This window comes from Puntigrus tetrazona, chromosome 15, assembly GCF_018831695.1.
Source record: "Puntigrus tetrazona isolate hp1 chromosome 15, ASM1883169v1, whole genome shotgun sequence".
Taxonomy (NCBI): Eukaryota; Metazoa; Chordata; class Actinopteri; order Cypriniformes; family Cyprinidae; genus Puntigrus; species Puntigrus tetrazona.
This window is the reverse complement of record NC_056713.1, coordinates 19639391-19665528: the sequence shown is the minus strand read 5'-3', so window position 1 is coordinate 19665528 and position 26138 is coordinate 19639391. Positions and strand designations below refer to the sequence as shown.

Below are 26138 nucleotides of genomic sequence, written 5' to 3'. Positions count from 1 at the left end.
AATGTATGCCTGAAGTGTGTAACTTTCCTTTCATATTTCTGACTCTAGTGTGAGTTGTAAGTTCTTGTCTCTACTAAAGCATACAAATACAATATGTTTGCAGATATATTTTAAAAATGTACTAAGTTAACATACTTGTTAATTTGAAAAACAATTCTACAGTCATTCCCCATTCAATTTGCAGTACTAAATTTAACCTCTAGGTGTCCATCTGACTAAAACTAAATTCTTACGTTCAAATGAACAAAGGTTAATATATATTTTTTTATTTTTCCCCCAATTTGTTGTTGTACTTTTGATAAATTACAAAGTGGGATTATTGCAATGGTTTGTAGTTGTTCATTTAATTACATTTCACAAAATCTTTATCAAATTGTAATGTTTGTTTTTATCCTTTGCCATTTTTCAGGTCGTTAATGAAAGTTGTTCTGTGTTCCTGCCAAGGTGCTTTACTCACAGGAGGTAAGATCTACAAATGCAAATAATGTTTACCATTATTACTGCTATTATTATTTTGCAAGCTAAGTTTCTATTAACTGAAATCAGTGTTTTTTTTTGTTTGTTTTTTTTGGTGGTGTGTACTTGTTACAGATATTGAATGTGGCAGTGTAAAGCTTGCGGTTCAAAGCACTCAACTAGGTGTCAGTTGCTAAAACATTATAGGTTAAAACATCCTCAATATGGCCGTAGGTACCCATATCCTTGCCCATATACCAGTTGTCCATGTACTTTCAAGTCATGGAATGCCCTTAGATCACACCTCTGTAGAATCCATAACAAAGACTCTAAGCGGACTCTAAGTGGTCTCTCAGCAGAATCTCGGCAAGCATCATCAGCTACATTCAGATGTCAAGTTTGTGCATTTGCTGAACTTGCAAATGATCAGGAGTATTTCAGTCACATAAATCTGCATCTTAAATCCCATGAAACCATCTCCTGTATGTTCAAAGATTGTATGTTTGCAACAAATATTTACGGGACATTTAAATCGCATAAAAATAGAAAGCACCTTGGTTATTCTTACAGTGATTTTAAACCTGGAATACTTACAGTAAGATGCAGTCCTGAAATTCCAAGCCTTCCAGATGAACATGAAGAAAGTGCAGAATTAGAAGAGGTGCGCTCTACTTTTCAGACAGAAGAAATAGATGAGAAGACAATAGAGGAGAAATTGGCAGCAGTGCTGCTTAAGCTTGAAAACATACACCATGTTCCCAGTAGTGCAGTTGATGAGCATTTACAGGATCTGCACTTTCTTATGAGTTCTGCTTCTCTGCCTGCATTACATGCCATAGTCTCAGATTTTTGTACCAAGCATAATTTTGGTCTTAGTGAGGCAGACATTGCGGAATTGGCCTCTGCAGCATGCGTCTCTAACCCCTTGACAAAATCTGTAGGAAATCAGGGCCCACTTAGTACTGCTTTTAAGCGGGAAAAATACTTCAAAGAGAAGTTCCAAGTAGTTGAACCAGTGGAGTACGTTTTGAATAAGGACAGCAAACATACCTACCAATATGTACCATTACTGCAGTCATTGCAGCAGCTCCTTAGCAAAGATGGTGTCATTGACGATGTACTTGCAAACTGTACTTCTCACTCAAATGAAACTGCAGAAGAATACAAGTCATTTCAAGATGGGGAGTTTTTTTAAACAAAATCAGTTCTTATCTGAAGGGGAATTGAAACTCTGTGTCACTCTTTATATTGATGACTTTGAAGTTTGTAATCCTCTAGGAACTTCTAGAACAAAGCACAAACTGTGTGCTATGTACTGGATTTTAAGCAACTTACCCCCAGGCCACCAGTCCTCTTTGTCATCCATCTTTCTGGCTTTGCTGTGTAAAAGTAGCCATATCAAGACTTATGGATATGGTAAAGTGCTTGAACCTCTCTTGCATGATTTAGTTGTATTGGAAGAGCATGGAGTATTTGTCCCACAGATTGGAAAAAATGTTAAAGGCACAGTACAGTCTGTAGTTGCAGACAATCTGGGTGCTCATGGGCTTGCGGGCTTTGTAGAGAATTTTTCTGGACAGTACGTATGTCGATTTTGCACAGGGAGTTTCAGTAACATTCAGTCCAAGCAGGTCCTCTCAGGAGATTTTCCTCCAAGATGTAAAGAAAGCCACAATGAACATGTAAAAATTGCAGAGGAGAGTGGAAAACCTTGTGTTGGAGTAAAAAGGGCATGTGTGCTGACAAAGAGTCTTTCTCATTTTGACGTCACAACTGGATATCCTCCTGATATACTCCATGATCTGTTTGAGGGTCTCGTTCCAGTGGAACTTGCGCAGTGTCTGGGTATGTTAATGGCCAAAAAATGTTTTTCTTTGGATACTCTAAACAAGGTAATCCTCAGTTTTCCCTATGAGGGAGACGATAAAAAAAACCGCCCCCATATTGTGCCACAGTCATTTAAAAGCAAAAACACAATCGGTGGCAATGCTGCTGAAAACTGGACTCTCTTAAGATTGTTGCCTTTCATGATTGGAGATGTTATACCTGAAGGGGAGTTAGTGTGGGAGATTATCTTGGATTTAAAAGAGATAGTGGAACTTGCTGTTGCCCAGGTGCATACAGAAGAATCCATTGGGTATCTTCAGTGCAAAATTTCTGATCACAGGCAGAAATACCAAGAAGCATTTCCAAATCAGAAACTTTTGCCAAAACATCATTACCTGGAGCACTACCCTCACATGATTAGGTGTTTTGGCCCTTTGGTTGGCATGTGGACCATGCGATTCGAGGGCAAACACAGCTTTTTTAAAAATGTTGCTCATCATACCAAGTGTTTCAAGAATGTTGCTTTAACACTGGCAAAGAAACACCAGCTAATGATTGCCTGTCACTTACACTCATCAACTCCACGTAAACCTGGCTTTGAAGTTTCAGGTGCATCAAGAGTTCCCCTTGAGGTGTTAAAAGATGAGGTATCATTACCTATCCAACAGAGGTACCCAAATATGACAGAAGTAAACATGGCTAAAAGTGTGGATTCCAAAGGGATCTGCTATAGAATCGGAATGATAGTCATCTGTGAATTTGCTGATGGACTGCCTGAATTTGGACGGATAATTAGGATATGTGTACTTCAGGATACAGTTAATTTCTTAGTCAAGAAGTTCTCAGCTTGGTTTAGGGAGCACTACCGGGCCTTTGAACTGCAACCATGTACAACAGGTAAAATGATCCTGATAACACATGATGCCCTGCCAGAGAAGTACCCACTACATGACTACTTCGTTGGGCCACTGCGACTGGTTACATTTAAAAGATAACCTTATATCAAAAGTAGGTGTTTTTACAGCTGTTGTTATTAACTCTTAGAAATGTACAATTATCACTAGCATGAGCACCTTACTCTAACTTTTCACTAGCGGTGTAATGATACACATTTGTATCGAATGATTCACAGGTTAATTTCAAATAGTGATTGTTCCTATACCCTACACCACCCTTGACAATGCAGCACAGTGTCAATCAACAGATGTCTCTGTGTGCTGCATTGTCACGGGAACATGCCAGCTGAAGAAGATGGGGAAACATTTACATCTTCTCAGGTGCCCTGCTCACTCAAGCCTAAATGCCAAGCTCCAAGGGCTCTGTCCTAGGAAGTGTGTAAGGAATAGGAATGTTCACTTCCATTTGGAATTTACTCCATGAAGCGTTCAAAACGAGTACACGTATCGTTACACCCCTACTTTTCACTTGTGTGTACATGTCTATAGACTGTCTTGTTTTGTTGATATTTAGTCTGAAATTGGGAAAGAGAAAAGTAACCATAGTAAATGCACAAGATAATGCATGTAATTTATTTAAATGAATTTCTGAACAAATGTCAACAAAATCAACATTCAAAGTCTCATTCAAGCATAGTGGCAAATTAGTTGTAATTGAATTGCTGTAATTATAGTGGTCTGAATTAAACTAACAAAGCACTGCTAACCAAGGCAATGCAAGGCATTATTATGGGCAGATCTTTTCAATCCTATAGCAACCTTGGCTTTACTTTCTATTCTAACATCTTTGTCACATGGTGGATTACTTCTGTCTTGGGTACATGGCTCAACCTGAGGCCGTATTCACATTTTATTTATCCACTTTCGTAACTGCTTTTACTCTTAAGGGTCACAGCACTGCTAGAGTCAATCCCAGCCGTCATTGTGGTTGTCAAGTTTATCACAGGCTCATTGTCACAACTACAAGCAATTTGGAATCTCCTGCATGTCTCTAGAAATAAGAGCGATGTCAGTCCTAATTTTACAATGCATATTTAGGGTTTAATGTGAAGAGACTTTAATTTTGTGTATACGGCCCATGTTTGCTTTATGATTTGTTTCAGGTTTTATAAAACAAGTTGCTGACTTTTTAATTTATTCTTTTATACACACAACGTTTTTATTTTTTGTGTGTTTTTGTTTTGTTTTTTTAGATTGAAGTGTTTGCATGATGGCTGCACCAGTGAAGCTGCGGATTGTTTTCGGTGCCAATAATGCTGAAAAGCTGACCATAGAATCGGGCATGCCAAAATCTGTGGAGGATCTTTCAAATGAGATCAAACATCAATTTGATATAGAGGGGGACATTAGACTCCAGTACATGGACACTGATTTTGATAATAACTATGTTAACCTTAACAAGATTAGTGATATACAAGACAAGAGTACTGTGAAAGTCATTTCGTTGACAGATGATTTAGATATCAGTCAAGGCTGTTTGAACCAGAGCGGTGAAGACACATCTTTGTCCTCTAACGACACAATAATACTCTCCTCCCCTGACTCAGCGACTGCTCGATCACAGTGGCCTACAGAATTTCAAATCCCAAAGTTTCCATATGATGTGGAGATTCAACTAGGAAGTGCAAACCAGGCCTTCATGTCAAGCGGAGTTCTCCTAAACCCCAGCCACAAACTGAAGTCAGACATCTTGGAAAGTCTGGCTGAGCAAATAATTAAGTTCAAGGCGTATCCTTCAAATTTGGAAATAGAATCTGTTGCTGAAGCTTTAATAAAAGCTCACCCATGTTTGAGGGAACAAGGATCCTCTAGTGGTTACTATGGATGGAAAATTAGCCTCAAGTACAAAATGGCCAACTACAGGACAAAGCTAAGAAACTTGGGGTGCCCAGAGATAAGCATTAATTCCCTCAAGCACAAACCTGCAGAGAAGTGCCAGCCAGCCTATAACATTAAAAACCCAGAAAGGCAGAAGTAAATTTCTGCCCTCCTATCCTGCTGGAGAGTCCCAGGACACCCTTGAAGGTGAAAGAGTGTCACTGTTGTCTGAGGTAAAAAAAAGATACAACAGTTCTGTTATCAAGGAGAAGATGGCCAAAACATTTGCGTATAGGAGACAGGAGGTAGTCAGAGACAAACCCATGATTGCAGAGTTCAAGACTAGATGGCCAGGACTGTTTACTGTGCCTGAGGTATAAATTACTTCTTAAAAGATCCATAATCATTGTTATATAATGCAGGTGGCTCTGTGAAAGAATTATAGAAAACAGTAACAGAGTATTTACATTTTTTTTTTTTTTGTATACAAAAATAACAAGTTGTTTGTGGACATTGTTTAAAGGTGGAAGCAGAATTTCTGAGGATTACCACTGTTCCCCTCGTAACAACTTTTTTTGGACAACTTGACCACCACGCTGATCAGCTCATCAGAGTGCTGAAGACGACTGGTGGATCAAAAGGAAATAGAATTAACCTCACCTTTGCCCCGACTGCACAGGTACAAGTTCATAACTTTGTAGACAACATTTAGGAATAAGTATTTTGTCTAGTGCTGCTATTTGCCAGAAACCAATATCATCTGCAGATATACCCCACACGAAAAAAATTTGATTGTATTTCACAAAGCTTTTGAGATTAACAGCAATCCCCCTTTTTCCAATTTGCTATTTTGTGCACACTATGATAAATAAACAGAATTTTGAGAAAACCAATGTATCAGCATTATAAAGGAACAGTCAAAGTTACAAGCAACAAAAAGAACAGAACTACAACTTGTATTTCACATTATTACAGAAGTGTAATGGGTTTGTAGTATGTATATTGATGCCACTTTTTTCCTATTTAGAATGAAACTGTTGAAAAGAAGAGGGAGTGCCTCCTTAAGGCACTTTGTCTCTATTTAAATGAGGATCCAAGCAGTCTCTTCAAAGAGTATCTGGTAGGTAATACTAACAATTACTACAGCGATAACGGTATCCTAGGGCTTTTAAGAATATCACAATATCCATTTAACATATTCCACATATAGCTTGTAGGAATGGCAATTTTGGTCAAGACCAAAATCATGTATCTGATCATTTAATTTTAACAATTAAAAATCTCAGTTTTAACTTAGTTTTTTGGTCAGTAACAAACAATTTACTACTAGAATATTTTTATTTTATTTATTTTATTTTATTTTACTTCTCTACATTACAAAAAAATATTGCTGCTCCTTATAATTTAACACATTCCGAGAAGAAGTGGTATCTGATTCATGAACAAACCGCTGAAACACTGTCCAGCACTATTTTAAAACATTTACAGAGAAAGCTCCAATGTAAATGAGCTCTTTGGAATTATGTAATTGGCTGATGATTTCATTGTTGTCCTTTTTTTGTGTTTGGAAAGGATTCAGATGGCTGTTCTGCAGAGAGAGACCTTGAACAAGTTGTCTTTGGCATCTACAGCATTAATGTTGAGGGAGCTGATGCCACCACCAAGCCAGCTGATGTTGGAATAGTGATCGAGGGTGTTGAAGTGCTTCACGACTTGGGAGACATCGCTTCTGCATGTGCACTCTTAATGGGTGTCATATATGCAATGAACCTCAGTTATCCTCAGGAACTGAAAACATTTTTTGAGGTGCTTCAGAAAATCTTCCTCCAGCTGGATGCTACCAGGCTCTCAACCAAGGTACAGATGCTTAAAAACAAACTGTATGAGTAAACCAACAATAAGCGTGTGTTGTTCAGCATAACCACCTGCTTTAAACTTGAAACCATTTAAGTTTGTATACTTTTTTGTTTTTGTGACACACCACTGTTCTGGGTGCCATGTTACTTTGCCATGTGAAGCATGAAAAAAGCTTTAAAACAATTTGTGTGTTAACCAACCTTGAGCACTTAACATAGTTTGTGGCATTTAACACAGCTTTTCATTTTTTTGTGTATCGTACACTGCTGTTCTAGTTGGCATGCCTGTAAAGTGTGTCCAGAGTTGATGCCTCTGTATTTTTATTTATTTTTTTCCCTCTTTTGTGAAACAGAATTTGTTAAACAGTTGCATTGTTAATAAACTGTTGGTTATTAAAGGAACTAACAAATGTTAACTTGAGTTTACTGAAACAATTTGTGTGGAACCTGTTGACAAACTAGAGTTAATTAAACCTAGCTAGTAAAAATTTAATTTAGTGAAAGCATTTTGTTTTGATTAATTAAGCTTAACTTGAATGTTTATTTGTAAAATCATTAGTTTACATTGAATAGACAAATATGTAATATGCCATCTAAACTAAATTTGCCAGTCCATGTAACACAAATGACTTTAGTTGGTTAAACTCAAATGCCTCTTGTTGAGCAAAAATGAGTGATAATAGTTGGCTTGGGTCAAGAATATTATTTCTCTTTAAAACAACCCCATGAAGTTAAATAACCTTGAAATATTTGTTTTCAACTTTCATAATTAAATTTCGTGGAACCTGTTGACAAGAAAAAATTAATTGAAGTCAATGTTTCATTTTTTTGAGTGTAGGGACTTGTTGTATTCCCTGAAAGACGTCAGTTTTCTCAGGTGAGACACTGGGTTTGTTTTGCTCATAAATAGACTTATAATCTTGTGTGACAAATATGGGAGGATCAATCTGGTCTGTACTAACCTCCCTATCACACAGACCCGTCAGTTTTCCTGATTGAACTGAGGAGATTGTCTCTGCCTAGGGCAGAACCGTCTGGAGTGAACTGGAGACTGACACAGAAAACAGTCGATGCTCACGACAGTGAGTTAAGGCAGAGTGGGCAGCATTGTTACAGATAGCACATGGCAAAGCATCAAAACCTTCAATCCTAGGAAGTCTGCTGTAAGACAGCTGTTTAGGAGTTTTGTTAGAATTGGTCAGCAGGACTTTCTCAAGCATGTCGATGACTTTCTCAAGAGCAGAGAAATCTGTACTTTTCTGTTGCTGTTCGCACACAGGAGGAGCAGGCACTGGAACTGTATTAACATCAATCTTGTTAACAGAAACTCTGTCACTCTGGCTGCGATGCACTGTACTGGTGGCTTTGAATGATAAGTCAGATTGATAGTCATTGAGCACAGCTTGTACTTCATGGGCTGACCACTTGTCAACAGGTTTGGATCTGAAAGTTAAGGCTAAGTCTTTGTTCGGGCAGTGTTTGATAAACATGTGGACTATTTCAACACTGGGCTTGTCAAGTGTTTTACCTTGAGGCAACATCCGCCGCTTTGTTGAGTCTTAGCCAGTAATTGTATGGATTCTCATCCTCCTCAGGCAAGGTAGTGTAAAAATCAGCAAAAGGAACAGGTGAGTAATGACTACAACTGAAATGTTTACGCAGAAGGCTGTAGACAGAGTTTGGGGAGACCGAAGAGTCACAGTTCCTGATCCAGAATTTGACTACATCCTTTGCTTTACCACGAATGTGCACAAGGATTTCCTCTACGTGTTCGACAGTACTTATGTTCTTTTTAAAGAATGTCCTCATCAGATCTTCCCAATCCTCAATTTCAATTGTATATGAACCATCTCCTCTGAACGAAGGTGACTCCTTGACTTTTCTGTGCTGAACCACTTGGTTTTGTGACATACTGGCCATGCCTGACGGGCTATCAGTACTATAATCAAAAGGGCGTTTTTTACTTGCCGTGTCGTGTCTGAGCTATATGAACTGAGATGAGACAATGTTCTCTGCTAATTGTTGGCCAATCTGATAAACAATTGTACTCATCTACCCTAACATTTCAGGCACACTATCATTGTTAGGTGTAGATGTGCTGGCTACTCTGCGATGGATATTTGACTGTATATCTGCTGCATCATACTCTGTCAGAGGACAAACCCTTCTTGCATTGCCAGGCCTACTATCAGTAACATCAGCACTGGGACTGTTGATTGAAAAGGGAATTGGAAAACCTAAAACTTCTCTGCCCCTACCCACAGGACTAGGAGTAAAGTGGTCATGTGAGTATCTATTACTGTCACTCATTATGGGCAACACAGTGTCTAACAAGAGAAGATACACATACAAGCGCTGACTCAAAATCAGAGAGCAGAGTGATAAAAGTCCAACAGCGTGAAAAAGGATAAAGTACCTCAGTCTCTCAGTCAGGAAAGGCTGTAGATCAATGACGAACTGTTCAACTAACGATTGATGCATCCAGTACCTATGCAGCAACACGGTGAACTCTCTCAGCTTGCTTGAAGCCACGACCCCGGCAACACAGCGGCATCACAACTTTACGGTACCAATGTGACGGTCTTGCCTGGGCGGCCTCCTTACTGCATAATGAAGACAACGTGTAGATATAAAGACTTCGTTGGACAATGAATAAAATCTGCTCCACAGCGTGTATCATCAGCGCTGCTTTTTATTCAGAACAGTATTCCTCTCTTAGCTTTTTGTGATCATATAGTGTATTCGGATTAACAGTTAGCAGTTGCAATATACATTAAACATAAAAACACAAACGTTCCTGTAACATACCTGCATAATGAAGACAACGTGTAGATATAAGGACTTCGTTGGACAATGAATAAAATCTGCTCCACATGAAACGCAAGATAACACACAGCTATGATTGTGGAAAAATCAAAAACAAAATCGATACATTCGACGCCAAATGGGTAATAGCAGTTCCCTAACGTGTTCACAAAGGGGTAAATCCACATTACAACAGCTATTTGTGTGTTTTGATAACTTTTTAACTCGTATTTCTTCATCAAATCCAACGTGCGAGTCACCCACAGCGTGTCTCATCAGTTCTGCTGTGGGCGGTCCTTATTCTACGGCTCAAATGCTATTACGCACCCTAAAGATGGCGCTGTCCCCATTTATGCAGTAATTTAACTGTACACTGAAATAACTCCGTTACACTGGCAACTGTAGCAGAAGGTTTGCTTTGAATAATTGCTTACTAAATCAATTAAATTCCACAGATTTCAAACCTAAAATATTACTAATTGTAGTAATATGTAAAAATATTCTTAATTTTAGTTTTGTTGATGATGTGGTGATTCAGGAACTGAATCCTGTCATAAATTTAATTTACTGGTTTTGGGTTTTTTTTCACATTATCAGGAAAATCTAAATTAAAGACCTACTCAAGACTTCATACTTTAAAACTGCACATTCAACACGTCACTTTATTTAAATTATTTGTAAAATTGCCAGGAAATTTCTGGTTTCTAATTGTTTCTACAACCAACGTCAGCGTAGACATTGCTTGAGACAATTACGCATAATTCCACTAGAGAGAGCTGTTTATCAATCTGTAAGGGCTTTAAAATTACATGCTTCTAAAATCTTCTATCTTATGTAAGTGCAACTTCACTCTAATGCACTGGTCTCAAACTCAATTCCCGGGCCACAGCTCAGCACAGTTTAGCTCCAACCCTAATCAAGCATACCTGATTCAGCTAATATAGCTCTTCAGGATCACTGGAAACTTTTAAACAGGTGTGATTTGGAGCTGGTTATAGCTAAACCGTGCAGAGCTGTGGCTCCCCGGGAAGTGAGTTTGAGACCAATGCTCTAATGTGAGCTATACAAAGACAGACCTGCAATCATTTATGTGTTTTTATAATGCTGATATTTAAATTTTATTTGCAACCTTAAGCAGATGTGAGTTAAGGAATGTAAAGTTTAAAGGTCATATGGGATAGATAGATAGAAGCATCACACAAACACACAGATCAATGCATGCCTTATCGTTGCTCAGTGAAATGATTATTCAAAATGTCTTTTTTCCCGAGGCTGATGTTTTGCATCTGTTTCCTCTCTTATTTCCTCCTCTTTGCTAATCAGTACCAATAAATGTTTATTGAAGTATTGAATGCTTATGTGTGTATATGTGCATGCATTCGATCACTTGCGTTTACTTACGCAAAAAACCAACAGCTTTGTCCCAATCATGATGTCTGGAAAATTTATCCCATGGGACTCTGTACTAGGACACACTCATAAACCTCTATAGTGAAATATGACAGCTGAGTGAACAGCAGTGACTCATTTAAACTAAATGTGATAACATCCAGGGTTCATAAAATCAGTGAACATCAGTGTGACATACATCTGTTTCACGTACATTTCTTCAGATAAGTCTAGGGTTGCATTAAAACGCTCAGTTATTTTTGCTACTTTTAAAATGGCATCAAACCATTTTAACATCTATATATTTTTATAGAATAATAATCAGCAACGTTTAATTTTTTTTTCGAAAGTTCTTCACATTGAAGATCATGCTTCCTCCAGCATGCCTGAGAGTTGGAAGGTAAATTTCAAGGTAACATCACTGTTATTTCCAAACAAGATATATGTTCACACTTTTTGAAACATTCAAAATCATGTGTCATGCTAGCTGTGAAATCAGCATTGGCGAAACAAAGGGTTGAGTCATTTCTTTATCCAAAAAAATATTTTAATGAATTTTCACCACAAAATGAAAACATAAGATGAGGTGTAGTGGAATGTTTTATTCGTAATTCATAAAGAAAAGTAAGATCTATGTCCTATGATGTTTGTAAATGCCCTGACGGAAATTGTTTGTAGACAGATTAAGTACATTTGTAACCATGCCTTAAAAGCGTTTTAAGTGATATGCACTGGGTGAAAATGTCCAAACGCCTATGAAAATGTGTGGTCTGTGTTGTGTTTGGTTGATAGTTGATATAAGCTTCCACTATTGTGCAATGGACTCTCTGCGGCGGTTAAGGATGAACGATTTGATTGACAGCTGAATGGTTAAAGGCTGGTGATCAAGGCTGCAAATGTCTTTCTGCAGCCAATCATTGATTTGACCACAACGATGAAGTCCTTCCTTGTACAATGACGCTTTATTATTTTTATTTATAAGAACTAATAGCAATAGCAGCGGTTCTAAGAACATAATTGTTTGTGTTTTCGAGTATATGGTAGATGTCTGTCTCCAGCTGCGCGAGGGGTCGAGTAATAATGTGGTCACGTCGCATTCCAGTCAGGCACACTTGCCACGCGACAGCAGCAACACGATCCTCGGAGCGGAACACTACATACACCCACCAACACACGATAGTTTAACTGCTCTCTGTCACGCTTTCTCTGTGCGTTTCATTATATTACAGCTACACCTCTGTGTTTTGCATTGTTACTTAAACGCCTCCATCTCCCACCAACGCAATGTCTTTCTCTTTTTCTCTTTCCCTCGCCTGTCTGAACGTCTCCTAATCAAAGTGACGTAAAGTAAAATGAGAATCACCTTATTTCAGATTTTGCTGTGTGTGTGTGTGTGTGTGTGTGTATTACTGTGTCCAGTAGGTGGCGCTGTCAGTCGGACACTTAATGGTTATGTTCAAATAGCATACTAAAATTTTACTGTTATGTTATTGTTAATGTGTAAGTATATTTAGATTGTGTGTGTGTGTGTGTGTGTGTGTGTGTGTGTGTGTGTGTGTGTGTGTGTGTGTGTGTGTGTGTGTGTATTCACAGTGTATCGGGTGTAAATATCTTCCAATAAATATGTCTTTCTTTTTACACATTTCCATGCATGCAACAGTTGAAAAATAAGTACTTTTACTTAAGTACTAAGTGCTTTTTTCTTGCAAAATGTAATTACATATGTGAAATTATTGTATGAGATAATTACAGGATGCCATTAACTGGATTAATATAATAATGTAATGACAAAAACAGTAGCCATTATTACATAAATTCTATGTTACTACTTTAGCAGGCATCATAAAGTGTATGCTGTTTAGTTTTTACTGTTAAGTGAGTGGCATGCTATTTTGAACATAGCCATAGTCATAATCAATGTCACTTATATTGAAGATAACTTTAAACTATGGCTATGACTACGACTACCATTTTTGTGAAAGCAATGAAAACACTGAGTAGTGTTTATCACAGCAAACGCCACTGCATACTGGATTCCACAATGTATCTGAGCACTTATTTTGTAAAATGAGAGATGAGAGAAAAATGAAAAGGGAAAAAAAGATAAGATTTGAAGATATTTTACATCTGCAGCAGTAGTTTACAGTGTACAGTTACTCAAGCTTCACAACCATAGAAACACATTAACTATTACACCGGGCAGAGCGGCATTCCGGCATACTCTCTCTACCTTATACATGATGTATTACTTCAGGCCTATTAGACATCAAGATAACAGGGCTTCCTTAATTAGAGAGGCACACACGGCCTGCTTAAACGTTAACTTTATCTCTATTGTGTATTCACCCAATGTCTAACACCTACAACAACTTTATGATTTATTGTTTGCTCATACCCGAACGTATGCATAGCCGTTGCTTCTGAACTAGTTCGCCTCACAATGGTTAACAGTGTGGGAGTAACTCATTATAAGTAATGTGAATTATGTAATCAGATTACTTTTTTCAAGTAACTCAAAACTGAATGTATTACTTTGAAGTTTACAGTAAAATATCCGAGATTCGAATAAGTAATGCCAGTTACTTTGTTTTCCCATTGATTCACTGATACGTTTCGTATCCCTATGTTGATTGAAAAAGGGAGTAACATGTAGGCGTTTTCTTCAACTCGTTTTTTACAAATTTGCAACCCCACCACAGGTGACACAAAGTGATGCAATGCAATGCATTACTTTCCATAAAATCCAGCTAATGCGATTACTACTACTTGAAATTGAACAATGATCCCAGGAGTTGTAGAACAGTTTAGTTCTGTTAGCCAAAGGGAAACCCATATTAGTTTAAGAGCATAATATAGTTTAAGAGAGTAATACTACTACTTTTTTCTACTAATAAAGTAGAATGTTTGTATCATGGCAGACAACACAAAAGTTCATTTTGATAATACAAAATATGCACCAGGTGTTCTTGGTTATAAAAGAAGTGATGCATGAAACAGCAAGGAGACTAGAGATAATAAATAACCATCAATAGCCATCGTTGTGTGGTTTACCTAACTATAATTTGGGGGGTCTTTGAATTGCCCTCAGAAATCAGCTAGATCTTGTACTTATAATGTTTAGGTACAGGGTTTGTCATTTAACACCTGTTCTTTGTATTTATGTTAATTTTATGGAGGCCTGCTGTTAATGTTACACCTCTCTGTCTACCCAGTTAACCGGAGGCTTTCTTTAGGAATTAAAAAAAATCAATCTAGAATTATAATGATTTTGATCTTTTTTGATGTGTAAGCAAGTTGTAATGAAATTATCCCACATAAACCCATACTGTATAGCATTCAAGGATGGAACTGACCATCCATCGGTTTCCAGTCTCTGGACGCTGAATTGATTACATCCAAATGTGAACAAGTCTTTATCCACTTCATCTTGGCAAACAAACTGTAAAGATACCAAGACAGTCAGTGCCAGTTGACTTGTACTGTTATACTTGAATAGAGTGATGCATATTTTTTTGGGCCAACACGAAAGTAAACATTACCCTGATTCCCTCGACAAAATCTCAAAAGCACTTTTCCATTGGCATTTCCTAAAAACACTGTTTAAGATTATTATTTTTGTTCACCATGGCAATCTTCATCAATTAACACAAAATACTAAATATAAAAGGTTATCTGACAAACATTATTCTGTCATTTAGCCAAACAACCCTTTAAAAAGCAAACTGGCTTCGGGATGTTGGAATCAGAAGTGCTATGCTGAAATGCAAACTTATTTTTAGTCATAAAAAAAAATCACTGCAAGCGCTTTATTTTCAATTGAGTTGAATGTCCAAAACTCTTGAATTGAATGGGATGTTTAATTGGAGCAAGCAATTGTTTGATCTAAGGTGAAATATGTGAACATATGTACATTTAGTGTATAATATTGAATTGCGTTTTCTGAATTAGGTCATTGTTATTCTTCACCCACAACCTGTCGGTTGTTTAACACATCCTGCCAAATTCCCTTTTCGTCACCCCCAGCCATGTATCATCTCCTTTTCCCTGTTCTGTCACCTGTACCCGTTATTTCCAGGCTCCTGTACCTCACAAGGTGTACTTTCCTGTCAACCTCTCAATCTGGAGGCCATCTGCAGGGGGCTTAACCGTGTCATTAGAGAGAGACCACTCACCCTGGCTTCTCCATGGCTAACTCAAGGCCCAAACTTTCCCTGCCGTCCCCAGCTCCCTGAGGGCAGAGCAGAGAGTAAGAAGCTGGGCAGAGGGGAGGGATAGAGGGGTGTAAGTATCCCGCGTTAGACCCCCATGGGGGTCTCAGACCTGCGGGGCGGATCGGGGAGGAAGTCTCCCTCGAGACCGGCCGGCCCTCTCTTTTGTCTCACAGTGGCGGGAGAATGGAGAAGACGTACCGAAGAGAAACAGAGGGAGGGAAAGTGATAGGGGAAGGAGGGAAGGAAAGCGGGACAGCTGTGGGAATGACAGGTTATGGCTAACGCCGTAGCACCAGAAGATTTGGGACTCAACGTTGATACTTGTAATGCGTCAGTTCACAATTAAAGAGACAATTATTCTGTTACGGTGAGCTATTATTTTCACTAGAAGACATATGCGAACTGTATTTGATCCAGGTGTCTTAAAATAGTGACATATGCTGTGTTTGTGTATTAGTTAGAGTTGTAACAGTAAGGGTGGTGACAATGATAATTCAGGAGACAAATTTTTATATTTTCTTTTACAGTTTCAGAATTCTAAAAACTTAAAAAAGAAACATTTATTTTGGAAAAAATGGGTGATTTTAATAAATTCTGTCATCCAGCATCTAATATCAAAACCATTCAATCACAATGGATAAAAAACGTTATATATACAAATGTATGACTTAATATCACAAAGTCAGATATATATATAATGTATAACCCGTAGAAGTGAAGATTTGTTGCATTTCTTGTACCTATGGGGCAAGTTTGGTTGTCAATCCTCATAAATTGGTAAAAATGAAACAAAAGATCTCTAGGAACATTGTTTAGGAACCCATGTGAAGTTCCATCCCCCTTGTGCGTCTCTGCGTGTGAAAGCTTGTCCTTGAGGGAAACTGTGCGTCTTCACACTGTTTTGTGGACTTAGTGACATGCTAAATGCCAAGTCTGTCCTGGTACGGGACATACGAGGTGTGGTGAAAAGTTGGCTGTCGCCCCCTGGTGGACTGGAGGAACCACAGCCTGGTGTGTTGTAGTATGGAGCAGGGCTTATGTCCTGGGGACGATATGGAGTGGAGGCGGCTCGTGGGGGTGTAAAGTGTTGAGCGGTTGTCATCGCTGGTGGAGAGCTGACCAGTGACCCTGTAGATGTGATGGTGTACAGAGCTGAGGGGTCTAGGGTTGAATAATCTGAACCCAAGCTCTGAGAGGTGCTGTAGCCGCTGGAGGTGTCCAGACTGCAGTTGCTGGATGAGTCTACGATGCTGCTGTAGTCGCAGCGTGGCTCAGCATTAGGGCTAAAGCCGACTGCATTGTCCACATTTGTTGTGCTGTAAGGATTTTCTGTTGGAAGTGGACAATTGAAAGAAATGGTGTTGAAACTACGTTCTGGGTCAACGGTGTTCTCGTCCTGCAGGCCTAGAGTCTCTAGTATCCATGAGTCTAGAGGTGGAGTGGCTGCCACTTCTTCAGCGGAGCAGAACTCCAAAGAAAGATTGCGGCAAGTCCGCTTTCCTTCACCGTTTTGAAACAGCTGGCTCAGGTTCCGGAAATCACCATGGGTTCTCTTTCGATGTCTTGAACCATCTGGAACCTTGCCGTTAGAAAGTAGTTTCTGGGATTTGTGGAAAAGAAATCGATTGATTATAAATGTATTTTGAGGAAAGATATGGTATGAGTGACAGTACAAGCGGTTCAAGCCAAGAACAATAACTTTATTTTCATCCACACCAATGCATGATAATGGATTCTGATTGGCTCTCAGTGTTTCATTGTTTATCGACTGGGAAAAAATATTCTGATAGTGATTTTAACAATATTGATCTTCTGTTTTACTATCGTTATAATTGTGGTGTGGACTTTGTGTGGATTATTAATCAAAATTAAATTTTTACAATTATAGTTACCCTCATCCTAGGTGTGAATGGCCCTTAAAGGGATAGTTCACACAAAAATTTCTGTAATTATTTACTCAACCTTGTGTCATTCCAAAACCAGATCTTAGTTCATCTTTGGAACACAAATAAAATTTGTTGAAATCCAAGAGCTTTCTTACCCTGCATAGACAACTGGCGGCATAGACATGGAACCACATTCAAAGCCATAAAGGTAGTAAGGACGTTATTAAAATAGCCCATGTAACATCAGTGGTTCAGCTGTAATTTTATGAAGCTACATTGCATTTTCATTCCAACAGAGGAGAAAAGAAGTAAGTGGACAATACGCAAATGCTTCATTTTGACCTCAACATGAAATGGCTTAGGACTCGTTTCAATTATTCTTTTTTTGGGGAAACAATAAATGTATACATGGTGCACTTTCAGATTTAAAACTTTGCAGGATGTTCTCATTCACTTAGTGTTGAGTTACACACAGCATGAAATACCATTTTGCAAAAATTCATAATAAATGTGTCAGTTGCATTGCTTTCTATGCAGGGTCAGAAAGCTCTTGGACTTTATAAAAAAAAAAAATCTTAATTTGTGTTGTGAAGATGAACCAAGCTAAACCTTTAAAAAATATATGTCTGTCCATCCATCCATCTTCACTTGTCAGATAGATAGTTATATTCTAAGGTTTCTTACCTTAGTTTTTTCCTCTAAAGACTTAACATATGATGAGTTTAAAAACTCTTTCAGCTTGTTGTTCTCTTCTTGTAGTCTGGCCAGCTCTTCTTCTCTTTGCATAAGGGTGTCTTGGAGCTTTATGGGAAGAAATGTTATCACAATCATGAACAATATGTTGACAGTTTTGATTGAGAAATAACCATCTTATAATCTATTTATGATCTATTTAAATACCTGTTTGTTTTGTTGCAGTTGAGGTGACAGTTGGTCATGCCAGGTGGGCCGATGTCCCAGTCCATGGTCAGACACAGGCAGTGCATCTAAAACAAACGATAAAATTGAAACACAGGTCATTATCCCGATTAGTAATGGTCTAGCAATGTGAAATAAAGAAAAAGAAACACCAATGAAATAAATAGGCTACTTTAAAAACAAAAGAAAGAGCCCGAAAAGAACTAACACTTTGGAGGTGGCCAGACACTCCACAGTCCACAGCTACGCTAACAAAACGTTAAGAAAAAAAAATCCCAGATGGAAAAATTCCAGTTTGTCAAGGCGGGAAGCCTCTCGCGCCGCTGATCCCGGCATATTGCAGGACTTACCCCGCCGCGGCGGCTCGTGCTGGCGGGCAGCGTTGTCCAGGGGACCGATATCCCAGAGGGAGACGAGCGTTGCCGTGGAAACGTCAACACTACCGTCAACCGACGTCGAGGCGGAGTAGTCGTAGCGCTGCCCTCCTGCAAAGCTCAGATCTTGGCAGGACAGCATGGTGCTCTACAAAATCCATCATAACAGGGCGAAACAGTTATCACTTGAGCAAGTATATTGAAGCAAGTCACGACAACGTAGCAACTGCGTGCGAACATCAAAAAAGTCATCCAAACTGCATTTTGTGACATAAATAATTATATTACGTATTTCAAACAAGTTTTGAAAAAGTAGCCTAATCATTCGAATCTATTAAATAGCCCATCAGTTATATTCTACTCATCACGTTATTGACATATCAAGGGACTTTCTATGAATCCATTGAAGCTCCTCTTGCGCAATCAGTTTGCGCACCGGAGACCAAAACGTCAACAATATACAACTTTTTAAACAACACTTGTGTTATGTTATGAAATGTTTCATAAATGGTAAACAACGACATAATTTTTGTTTTGACGATGCACCAGTACTGATCCTTAGCGGAAAGCCCTCGAGAAACGCGCGCTCCTGTCGCCATGGTGACTCTAAGTCTAATGTGACTACTAGTGCGCTTTAACTGACTAGTCCAACTTCTGTGGTTAACAGTTTGAAAACGCTGTTGACACACGCATGGGTTATGCTAATTGATACTACAGTGTATCAGTAACGTAGAAAGGGGTGCCAAAGTTAGATCCTGCGGAGAAACCATTTCTTATTTAAAATATTTTAATATGTGCTTAATGTCTAAATAATCCATTCATAATCCAGTCCGTTCTAATTTCTTTAAAAATCATTAAACAATAGAGATGAAAAAATGTATAAATGAAAAGGATGTTATCTACGAAAACGTGCAACTGCAAAAATTCCCAAAACCCATCAGTCAGTAATTAACTGACTGACATTTATTTAGTGTATCCACGTGAGGCAGAAACTGCAACAACATACCCTCATTTTAACGGCTTATCATTGGCGCTGAAATTGCTTTTGTCTACCAATTATGCACGTCAAATAACTGTCAATGTATCGGAAACATCGAGCACATGGCACTCGGAGACCCACTAAAACTCCACAGGTGCGCGTAAATCCAGCTCACCACGAGAATTCACAGTTTATAAAATGTTTAAATCACCAGGATATCAAATAATAAGAAGCACTCACCGGTTTTGGGGGGCAGGATGGCTTGGGTAGGCGCGAGCTCTCCAAAATCCCAAATAAGCAAGTGCGCAAAACTTCATTCAAACTGCTTTGACGCTCGCTATCCAGAGCGCAGCAGCCACCTGATTCGACGCGAAGCTGTCAAAGCGATGACGCGCGACGCGTTCGACTGTTGGATCGCAGACGCGCAGCGAGCGAGTGCTCGAGCAGACGGCAGCGCGCGTGGTTTGTTCGCCTTGAGAGGCGTGATCGTACTAATGCACGGTTTTATCGCTTTGGGATGGAGAGGTAGAGGGTTCCTCTGCGCATCAGGCTGCTGCGCGCTGTCCAGTGGGTTAATGTATAATTGCTCAACTGATAGTTTAAAAGCATGATGAATTAATTTAACCAAACGAGCTAAAGGACATGTTCATGACCCCCTCTCACGGAGTTAAATGAAAGGTGCATACCACAGAGTGACACATTAACATACTTTTGAGTATTTCTGTCAGTCTGTTGTGTTTTTTTTTTTTTTTTTTTCCAAAGAACTGAAAGATTATAATTTTATTGGTCACGTCGGTTTTTTATACTTTGTGCTTGGAAAGAAATCGCTAAATGAATTTATGGCTAGTGAAACTGCTTATATTTTATATAATTAAAAGGTGATAGGGGATTTGTTTCTATGAGGGTTTTTACATGTTATGATGGTTTTTAAACAGTATTCCACACGCATGTAGCAGGAATAAATATCAAATATCTTTTTTAGAATGCGTTAAAAGTACTAATTTACCAGCATCAACTATTTCTGTCTTCATTTCAGTCTTAAAAATCAATGCAATTTAGATGCAAAATGCAGTAATCGCGTTTTTCCGCAACATTTTGCACCCATGCAAGTTTAACTAGCGATAAAGACTTTTAAATGTATGTGATGTAGTTGAACTGGATATTAGCAGGATATAATTTGTAAAACGAACCGCCTTTGGTGTGTTTAATTGAAAAAAAAAAAAACCCATAAAGATGTTTTTTTTGTAGGAGTGTAGTTTTGGATTAGGTTTAGTCTATAGTAATTGTTATCACCTTTATATAAACAACAATAGAAGTCTCCATTGAGATGTATAGGGGCCTGTGGGCACTAATTGCAGGGTTTTTAGAATGACTTTGTGCAGGTTTCGGGAGCAGTTTTGCCTGTGTGTAGAAAGGAGCTGGAGGCGGAGGCAGCAGAGGAGGGATATGGGGATAGTGTTTAATTTACTACGCAATAACTGCCAATTAAACAGGCTGAAACCTCTGTCCAGTCTCATTCACTCTCTGTCTTTCTCTTCTAGTCCTCTCTCACCTGATACCACAGAGATGCTGAAACTCAGATTCTGCAGAACAGTGCACTAATCTTCGCATGTGCAACTTTTCCTAAAAGGCCCCATAAAAACAATTTATTCATCTTTTTTTTTTTCTGGTTGTCAATTTATATTTTAATTATTAAAAAATTAATAACTTTTTTTGGCAAACTACTATTACTATTAACAGTAAAATGTTTTTTTGTGATTATTCCTTTTAAAAAAAAGTTTTCATAATTTAGTAGTTGAACAAATAGTATTGAACAATATCTCTGGCACAGTGTCTTCAAGTTAAGCCAAACTTTTATTTTGTCAGGTTGCCGTGAATACCTTTAAATTTCTGCGCAATATAAAGCGAGCTTTTTTATTTAAATGATTTCATTTGGTGAAGTGAATCAGCGTGTGTAGTACACAAAATACATCAAGGTTTCAATGAATAAATAAATAGTTTTTAACACAATAACAGTTGATCACTTAGATCACTTTTCATATAAATGCTTCTTCAGGACATGGACTGTGAGGTGTCAAACATCCTGTAAAGTGATGAAGTGACATCCATGTGCTGAATGAAGTCGTGACTTGGAAAGAGCACTCGTCAATGCGTCTATAAACTTGTAATACAAGCCACGGAATATATTAGTTAAAGTGTGTGGCAGAATATGCGGGAGTCTATTGAAGAAAGCCCGCTCTTGAGGAGTGTGAAATGGGTGTGTGTGCTGGTGTGCTAACTAAACTCAGAGGTGGCAGCTTGGGTAATTAAGAGCGGAGCTGTTGTCAGGTGCCTCATTATGACATGAATGGCAGTTTGTCACTCTCCTCCTACCTCTATTAAACAGCCTCTGTCCTTTGCTGTCAGCTGCTCTGACTGTTTATCAATCTGGCAGAGCTGATTTTTTTTTCTCAAGGACTGACGTCCTGTCTGTCGACAGGTCTGAGTTCCAGATAGTTTTTTGTTTGTCCGCGAGTCTGAGAGCGAATATGGAAGCTCTGAGAACGGACTGGAAGTTTTTTTTTTTGGAGAGTTATATGAACGTTACACGAGAGTTATCATTTTTTGCACAAATTGTGTCTGATGAGTTAAACTATCAACTTTGCTGAAGTTTTAGAACGAATGCGAAAACTATTTGCGCTTTTGTTACGCTATGAACAAGGTTAATGAATGTTTGGGAAAAAAAAAAAAATGCATCCATCTCTCTGCAGATGGATGCATATTTAGGTAAAATATGCAGCTCTGAATACATGAAATAAAATACATGCATAAAAGCCCATAAAGCATCCAGTTGCAAGAAAATTTATTTATACATGGTATATTTTCTTAGCATTTCTCTCTTAAAATACATAGCATAAAAACACTTTTTTTCTAAGGTTGTAGTATGTATGTTTGAAAATGTGTTGAAAATGCTAAATTTCCTGTAAGGGGTAGACAAATGCCAACTTGTGTGTGTGTGCAAACTGCTTTAAATTATATACTATAAAAGATATACTAAACTGGTCACCGTTTCTTTACATTTTTACTTCAAACATTTTATATGATTGTATTAATTAATATGATTTAATGAAACATGCACATCAATCGGCCTCAGGTGATAACTCGTACATTTTTAAAGAAATAACGGAAGTTTGTATTGATTGTTTAATAGATTTGCATGCCTCTTTGAATAGAAGTGTCTGCTAAATTAATGTTAATGTAAAGGAAGAGCATGTATAGGAGCAAGGATAGAAAGAGATAGAGCGTGTGTGTGTGTGTGTGTGTGTGTGTGTGTGTAACCCCTGCTGACACACCTCAGACAGTGGGAGTGAAGAGGAGGGTCAGGCAGCTTAAGTAATCAAAAGACTTTAGAACAGCATGCAAAACCAATTCTGGCTCAGTCAGACACATCAAAGGGCCTTAAGTTTATTCTGAACAGATATGCATTAAAATTCACTACACTCTCATATAATAATTCAGATCTTTCCGCACACATCTGACCCCCCACCCCTGCACACACCCCTTTCTCTCCCTCCTTTCAGCAGTTGGAGAATTAATTGCCTTCTCTCAGTGTCGGTGATGGCAGTACAGGTGGAGATACCTGGGCGTCTAACCCCTCTGCCCCCGGCCCAGCTGTCTCAGGATCCTGGCCCTTTTTTTCCTGTGCAGCTCCCCACCGAGGACTCTAATAACCAGACACTGCTGCTCAGGATTTGTTGGCCAACAAACTGGAGTCATGGGGACTCGCAACCTGTTAGATATGTTAAGTGGTCACTAAACTGGTTAAAGGCTAAATGCTTGTTTGTGTGTGCATTTGTTTGTAAGTGCCGGGACCCTTGCATATATGAAGGTCGAGTCCTGAAACTATTAAAAGCTGTGAGAACGTGCAAGGAAAAGTGTTTGCACCACGGGATTTGAAGTTAAAGGAATAGTTCATCCGAAAATCTAAATTCTGTCACCATTTATTCACCCTTGAGTAGTTCCATAACTCTATGAATTTCTTTGTTCACAAAGGAAGATATTTCGAAAAAAAGTTCAAACCAGGCTGTCTCGGGTCACCATTGACTTCCATAGTAAATAAAAAAGTCAACGGTGACCCAAAACAGCCAGTTCACAAACTTTAAAAATATCTTCCTTTATGTTCGGCAGAAAAAAAAAAATTCATACAGGTTAGGAACTACTTGTGAGCGAGACATAATTCATTTTTTTCTTGTAAACTTTGCGTTTAATGCGGTGATGTGAAACTATACATACGGTATGCTAGAAATTAAATTTCATGCAAAAGTAAATGAGATATTTTTATTTGGTGTCTCAGAGGTTGATATGTCTTCATGAAATTTATGACTTTTAATTGCGGACTTCAACGTGTTTATTAATCACTTTTTTTTATTTCTGACAAAAGTCACATATATGTTCACAAACACAGCATTAAAGCCATAAACATTACTATTATTACAATTCAAAATAACAAATTAGTATTTTCATATACTGTAAAATGTCATAATTCAGCCAAATTTTTTGCTCATCTAACATTTCTTGTTATCGATGTTGAAAACAGTTGAGCTGCTTTAAGTTTATTTGGAACCTTTTTCAATTAAGAGTTCGGAAATCAATTAATTTCTAAAGCGCTGAGTTTTGATATAAAACTCTCTGTACAGTAAGTGAGAGCACTTCCTCTGAGCTAAGGGTCCTCGGACCTCTGGAACACCGACGGGCCAATTAACTGAGAATCACACATCCATGTAAAGTCAAAACAACATCAACAGAGCCCTTGACTTCTTCACAGGGGTCCTCCATCTCATTATTACCAGCCCCCCACCCTCAGAGAAAATTGCCCCCTTCCATCGAGATTACGCTCCATACGCGTGTCACAGCAGACTTGGTGTGCTGTTAGCGTGCTGCGATGCTAAGCCTCTTTTACCTGAACAATGGTCTCCAGCCGAGCACACGCTGCCAATTAAGCCCAGGGCTCTCTCTCCACCCGCCTCGGCCGCCCATGTTCCAGCCCGATCTCGAACGCCCCTTCCCTCTCTACAGGCACATGTAGGGCAGCCCTAAGCACTGGTCCTTTTGTGTGGCGTGAGCAAAGCCATATTGGTTTCGGCGGGATATACACGGCCCCCCTCTCGGGCCGAACCTGTCGCCGTGTAGATAAAAGTACCGCCGAAGGTGTCTGTGCCCTTTGCCTCCGTTACATCCGTTTAATGGTACACCCGCTTATCCCTTTGCCAGGCCTGGCGTCATCTGTGGTGCTTCACCGGCTTACGTTTCAAAGTGGGCAAGGAGTTGTTTTAAGGAGTTTAGAATATGATGAATAATGTGTAAAAGTCAGTTTAGAGGGTTATCAAAAAGTTGCTAAAGTACTTGTGGGCAGCGTTGCTTGTGTGCTGGAGAAGTTGGATTTGCATATTGAATTTTTTGAATTGAGTTACTTGTGTATGTGTTTGCATCGCTCAAAAAACATTAAGTATCATTTAAACCACAAAACAGTCCTCTCTAGAGTCTTCTAAGGACGTAACGTTGCTACATTGCAAATAAACAATTATTTGTTTTGTGCTGTCTTCGCTTATGATTTTGATGTGAGAGGACAACAGTGGATGGACTTCTTCAGTGGAGGAAGCAATATTAAGGATTATGGACTTGTATAAACAATGATTCAAAGTAGTGCTGTCAAACAATTAATCGCAATAAAAGTTTTTGTTTACGTAATACATGCATTTATTATGTATTTATAACATGTGTGTATTTATATATACATAATAAATATTAACAGAACACGCACATTATGCACAAAAGACTCAAAAAACACATTTTCTTCTTGTTATTAGTTATTTTATCACGGTAATAAACCCAATATTCTAACATGTATGACAAACTAAAGTTTTTCCGCAACCTTGTGAGGATGCATGTGCATACAGTAACTGAAATAAAATGATTCATAAACTGGTGCTGAACAATATATTGACTAGCACAATGCATTTATTAAAGGTTAAACACAGACAATAAGGCTGAAGCCTGCCAATTAAACTGCCTTAAAGAGTCAGATTACTAATCTCTAACAAGATATACCATTAAAAAGCTCAGGGTCAGTATCATTTTTTAAAGGAAATAAATACTTTTATTAAGCATATATAAACTGAAAGGGACATTAAAGACATCTATACAAAAGCTACAAAAGTTTTTTTTTTTAATAAATGCTGTTCTTTTGAATTTTCTATTAATCAGAGTCAGATTTCCACAAAATATTAAGCAGCACAATTGTTTTTAACAATGGGAATAATATTCTGAAGGATCATTTGATGCTAAAGGCTGTTGTAATGGCTGCTGAAAATTCAGCTTGGCATCACAGGAATCTATTCAAATATTTTATAATATAATATTAAAATATATTCATATACAAAAAATTATTTAAATGTTAAATAAATAAGCTTCAATGTATACTTGTTAGGACAGAACAATACGTGGCCAAGGTAATAAATAGGTAACTATTTAAATATCTCAAAATATTGAGAAATTGGGAAGTTCTTAGCTGTACATATTACTAATTGAAACTTACGCTTTTATGTGTACAGTACAAAATGTGAAAAAAAGTCCTTGATGGAACATGATCTTGAATTAATATACTAATGATTTTTGAAAAAAAAA

At 38.3% G+C, this 26138-nt stretch overlaps 3 protein-coding genes across 3 annotated transcripts; 2 read left to right on the top strand and 1 right to left on the bottom strand.

Moving 5' to 3' along the window:
- The first annotated feature begins 384 nt into the window (after nucleotides 1–384).
- Nucleotides 385–5217, top strand: LOC122358691. The gene is made up of 2 exons (XM_043258543.1): nucleotides 385–462; nucleotides 4433–5217. The coding sequence occupies exon 2, from the start codon at nucleotides 4447–4449 to the stop codon at nucleotides 5215–5217; it is 771 nt and encodes a 256-aa protein (XP_043114478.1). The 5' UTR covers nucleotides 385–462; nucleotides 4433–4446.
- A 26-nt stretch (nucleotides 5218–5243) lies between these two features.
- LOC122358690 lies at nucleotides 5244–6947 on the top strand. Its single transcript, XM_043258542.1, has 4 exons — nucleotides 5244–5431; nucleotides 5581–5736; nucleotides 6085–6177; nucleotides 6630–6947. The coding sequence occupies exons 1-4, from the start codon at nucleotides 5330–5332 to the stop codon at nucleotides 6945–6947; spliced, it is 669 nt and encodes a 222-aa protein (XP_043114477.1). The 5' UTR covers nucleotides 5244–5329.
- An 8875-nt stretch (nucleotides 6948–15822) lies between these two features.
- On the bottom strand, nucleotides 15823–20020 carry gmnc (geminin coiled-coil domain containing). Its single transcript, XM_043258352.1, has 5 exons — nucleotides 19716–20020; nucleotides 18473–18644; nucleotides 18105–18190; nucleotides 17889–18005; nucleotides 15823–16918 (listed from the first exon to the last, which is right to left on the bottom strand). Exons 2-5 carry the CDS (start codon nucleotides 18636–18638, stop codon nucleotides 16118–16120), a joined length of 1170 nt encoding a protein of 389 aa, XP_043114287.1. The 5' UTR covers nucleotides 18639–18644; nucleotides 19716–20020; the 3' UTR covers nucleotides 15823–16117.
- Between the last annotated feature and the right edge of the window lie 6118 nt (nucleotides 20021–26138).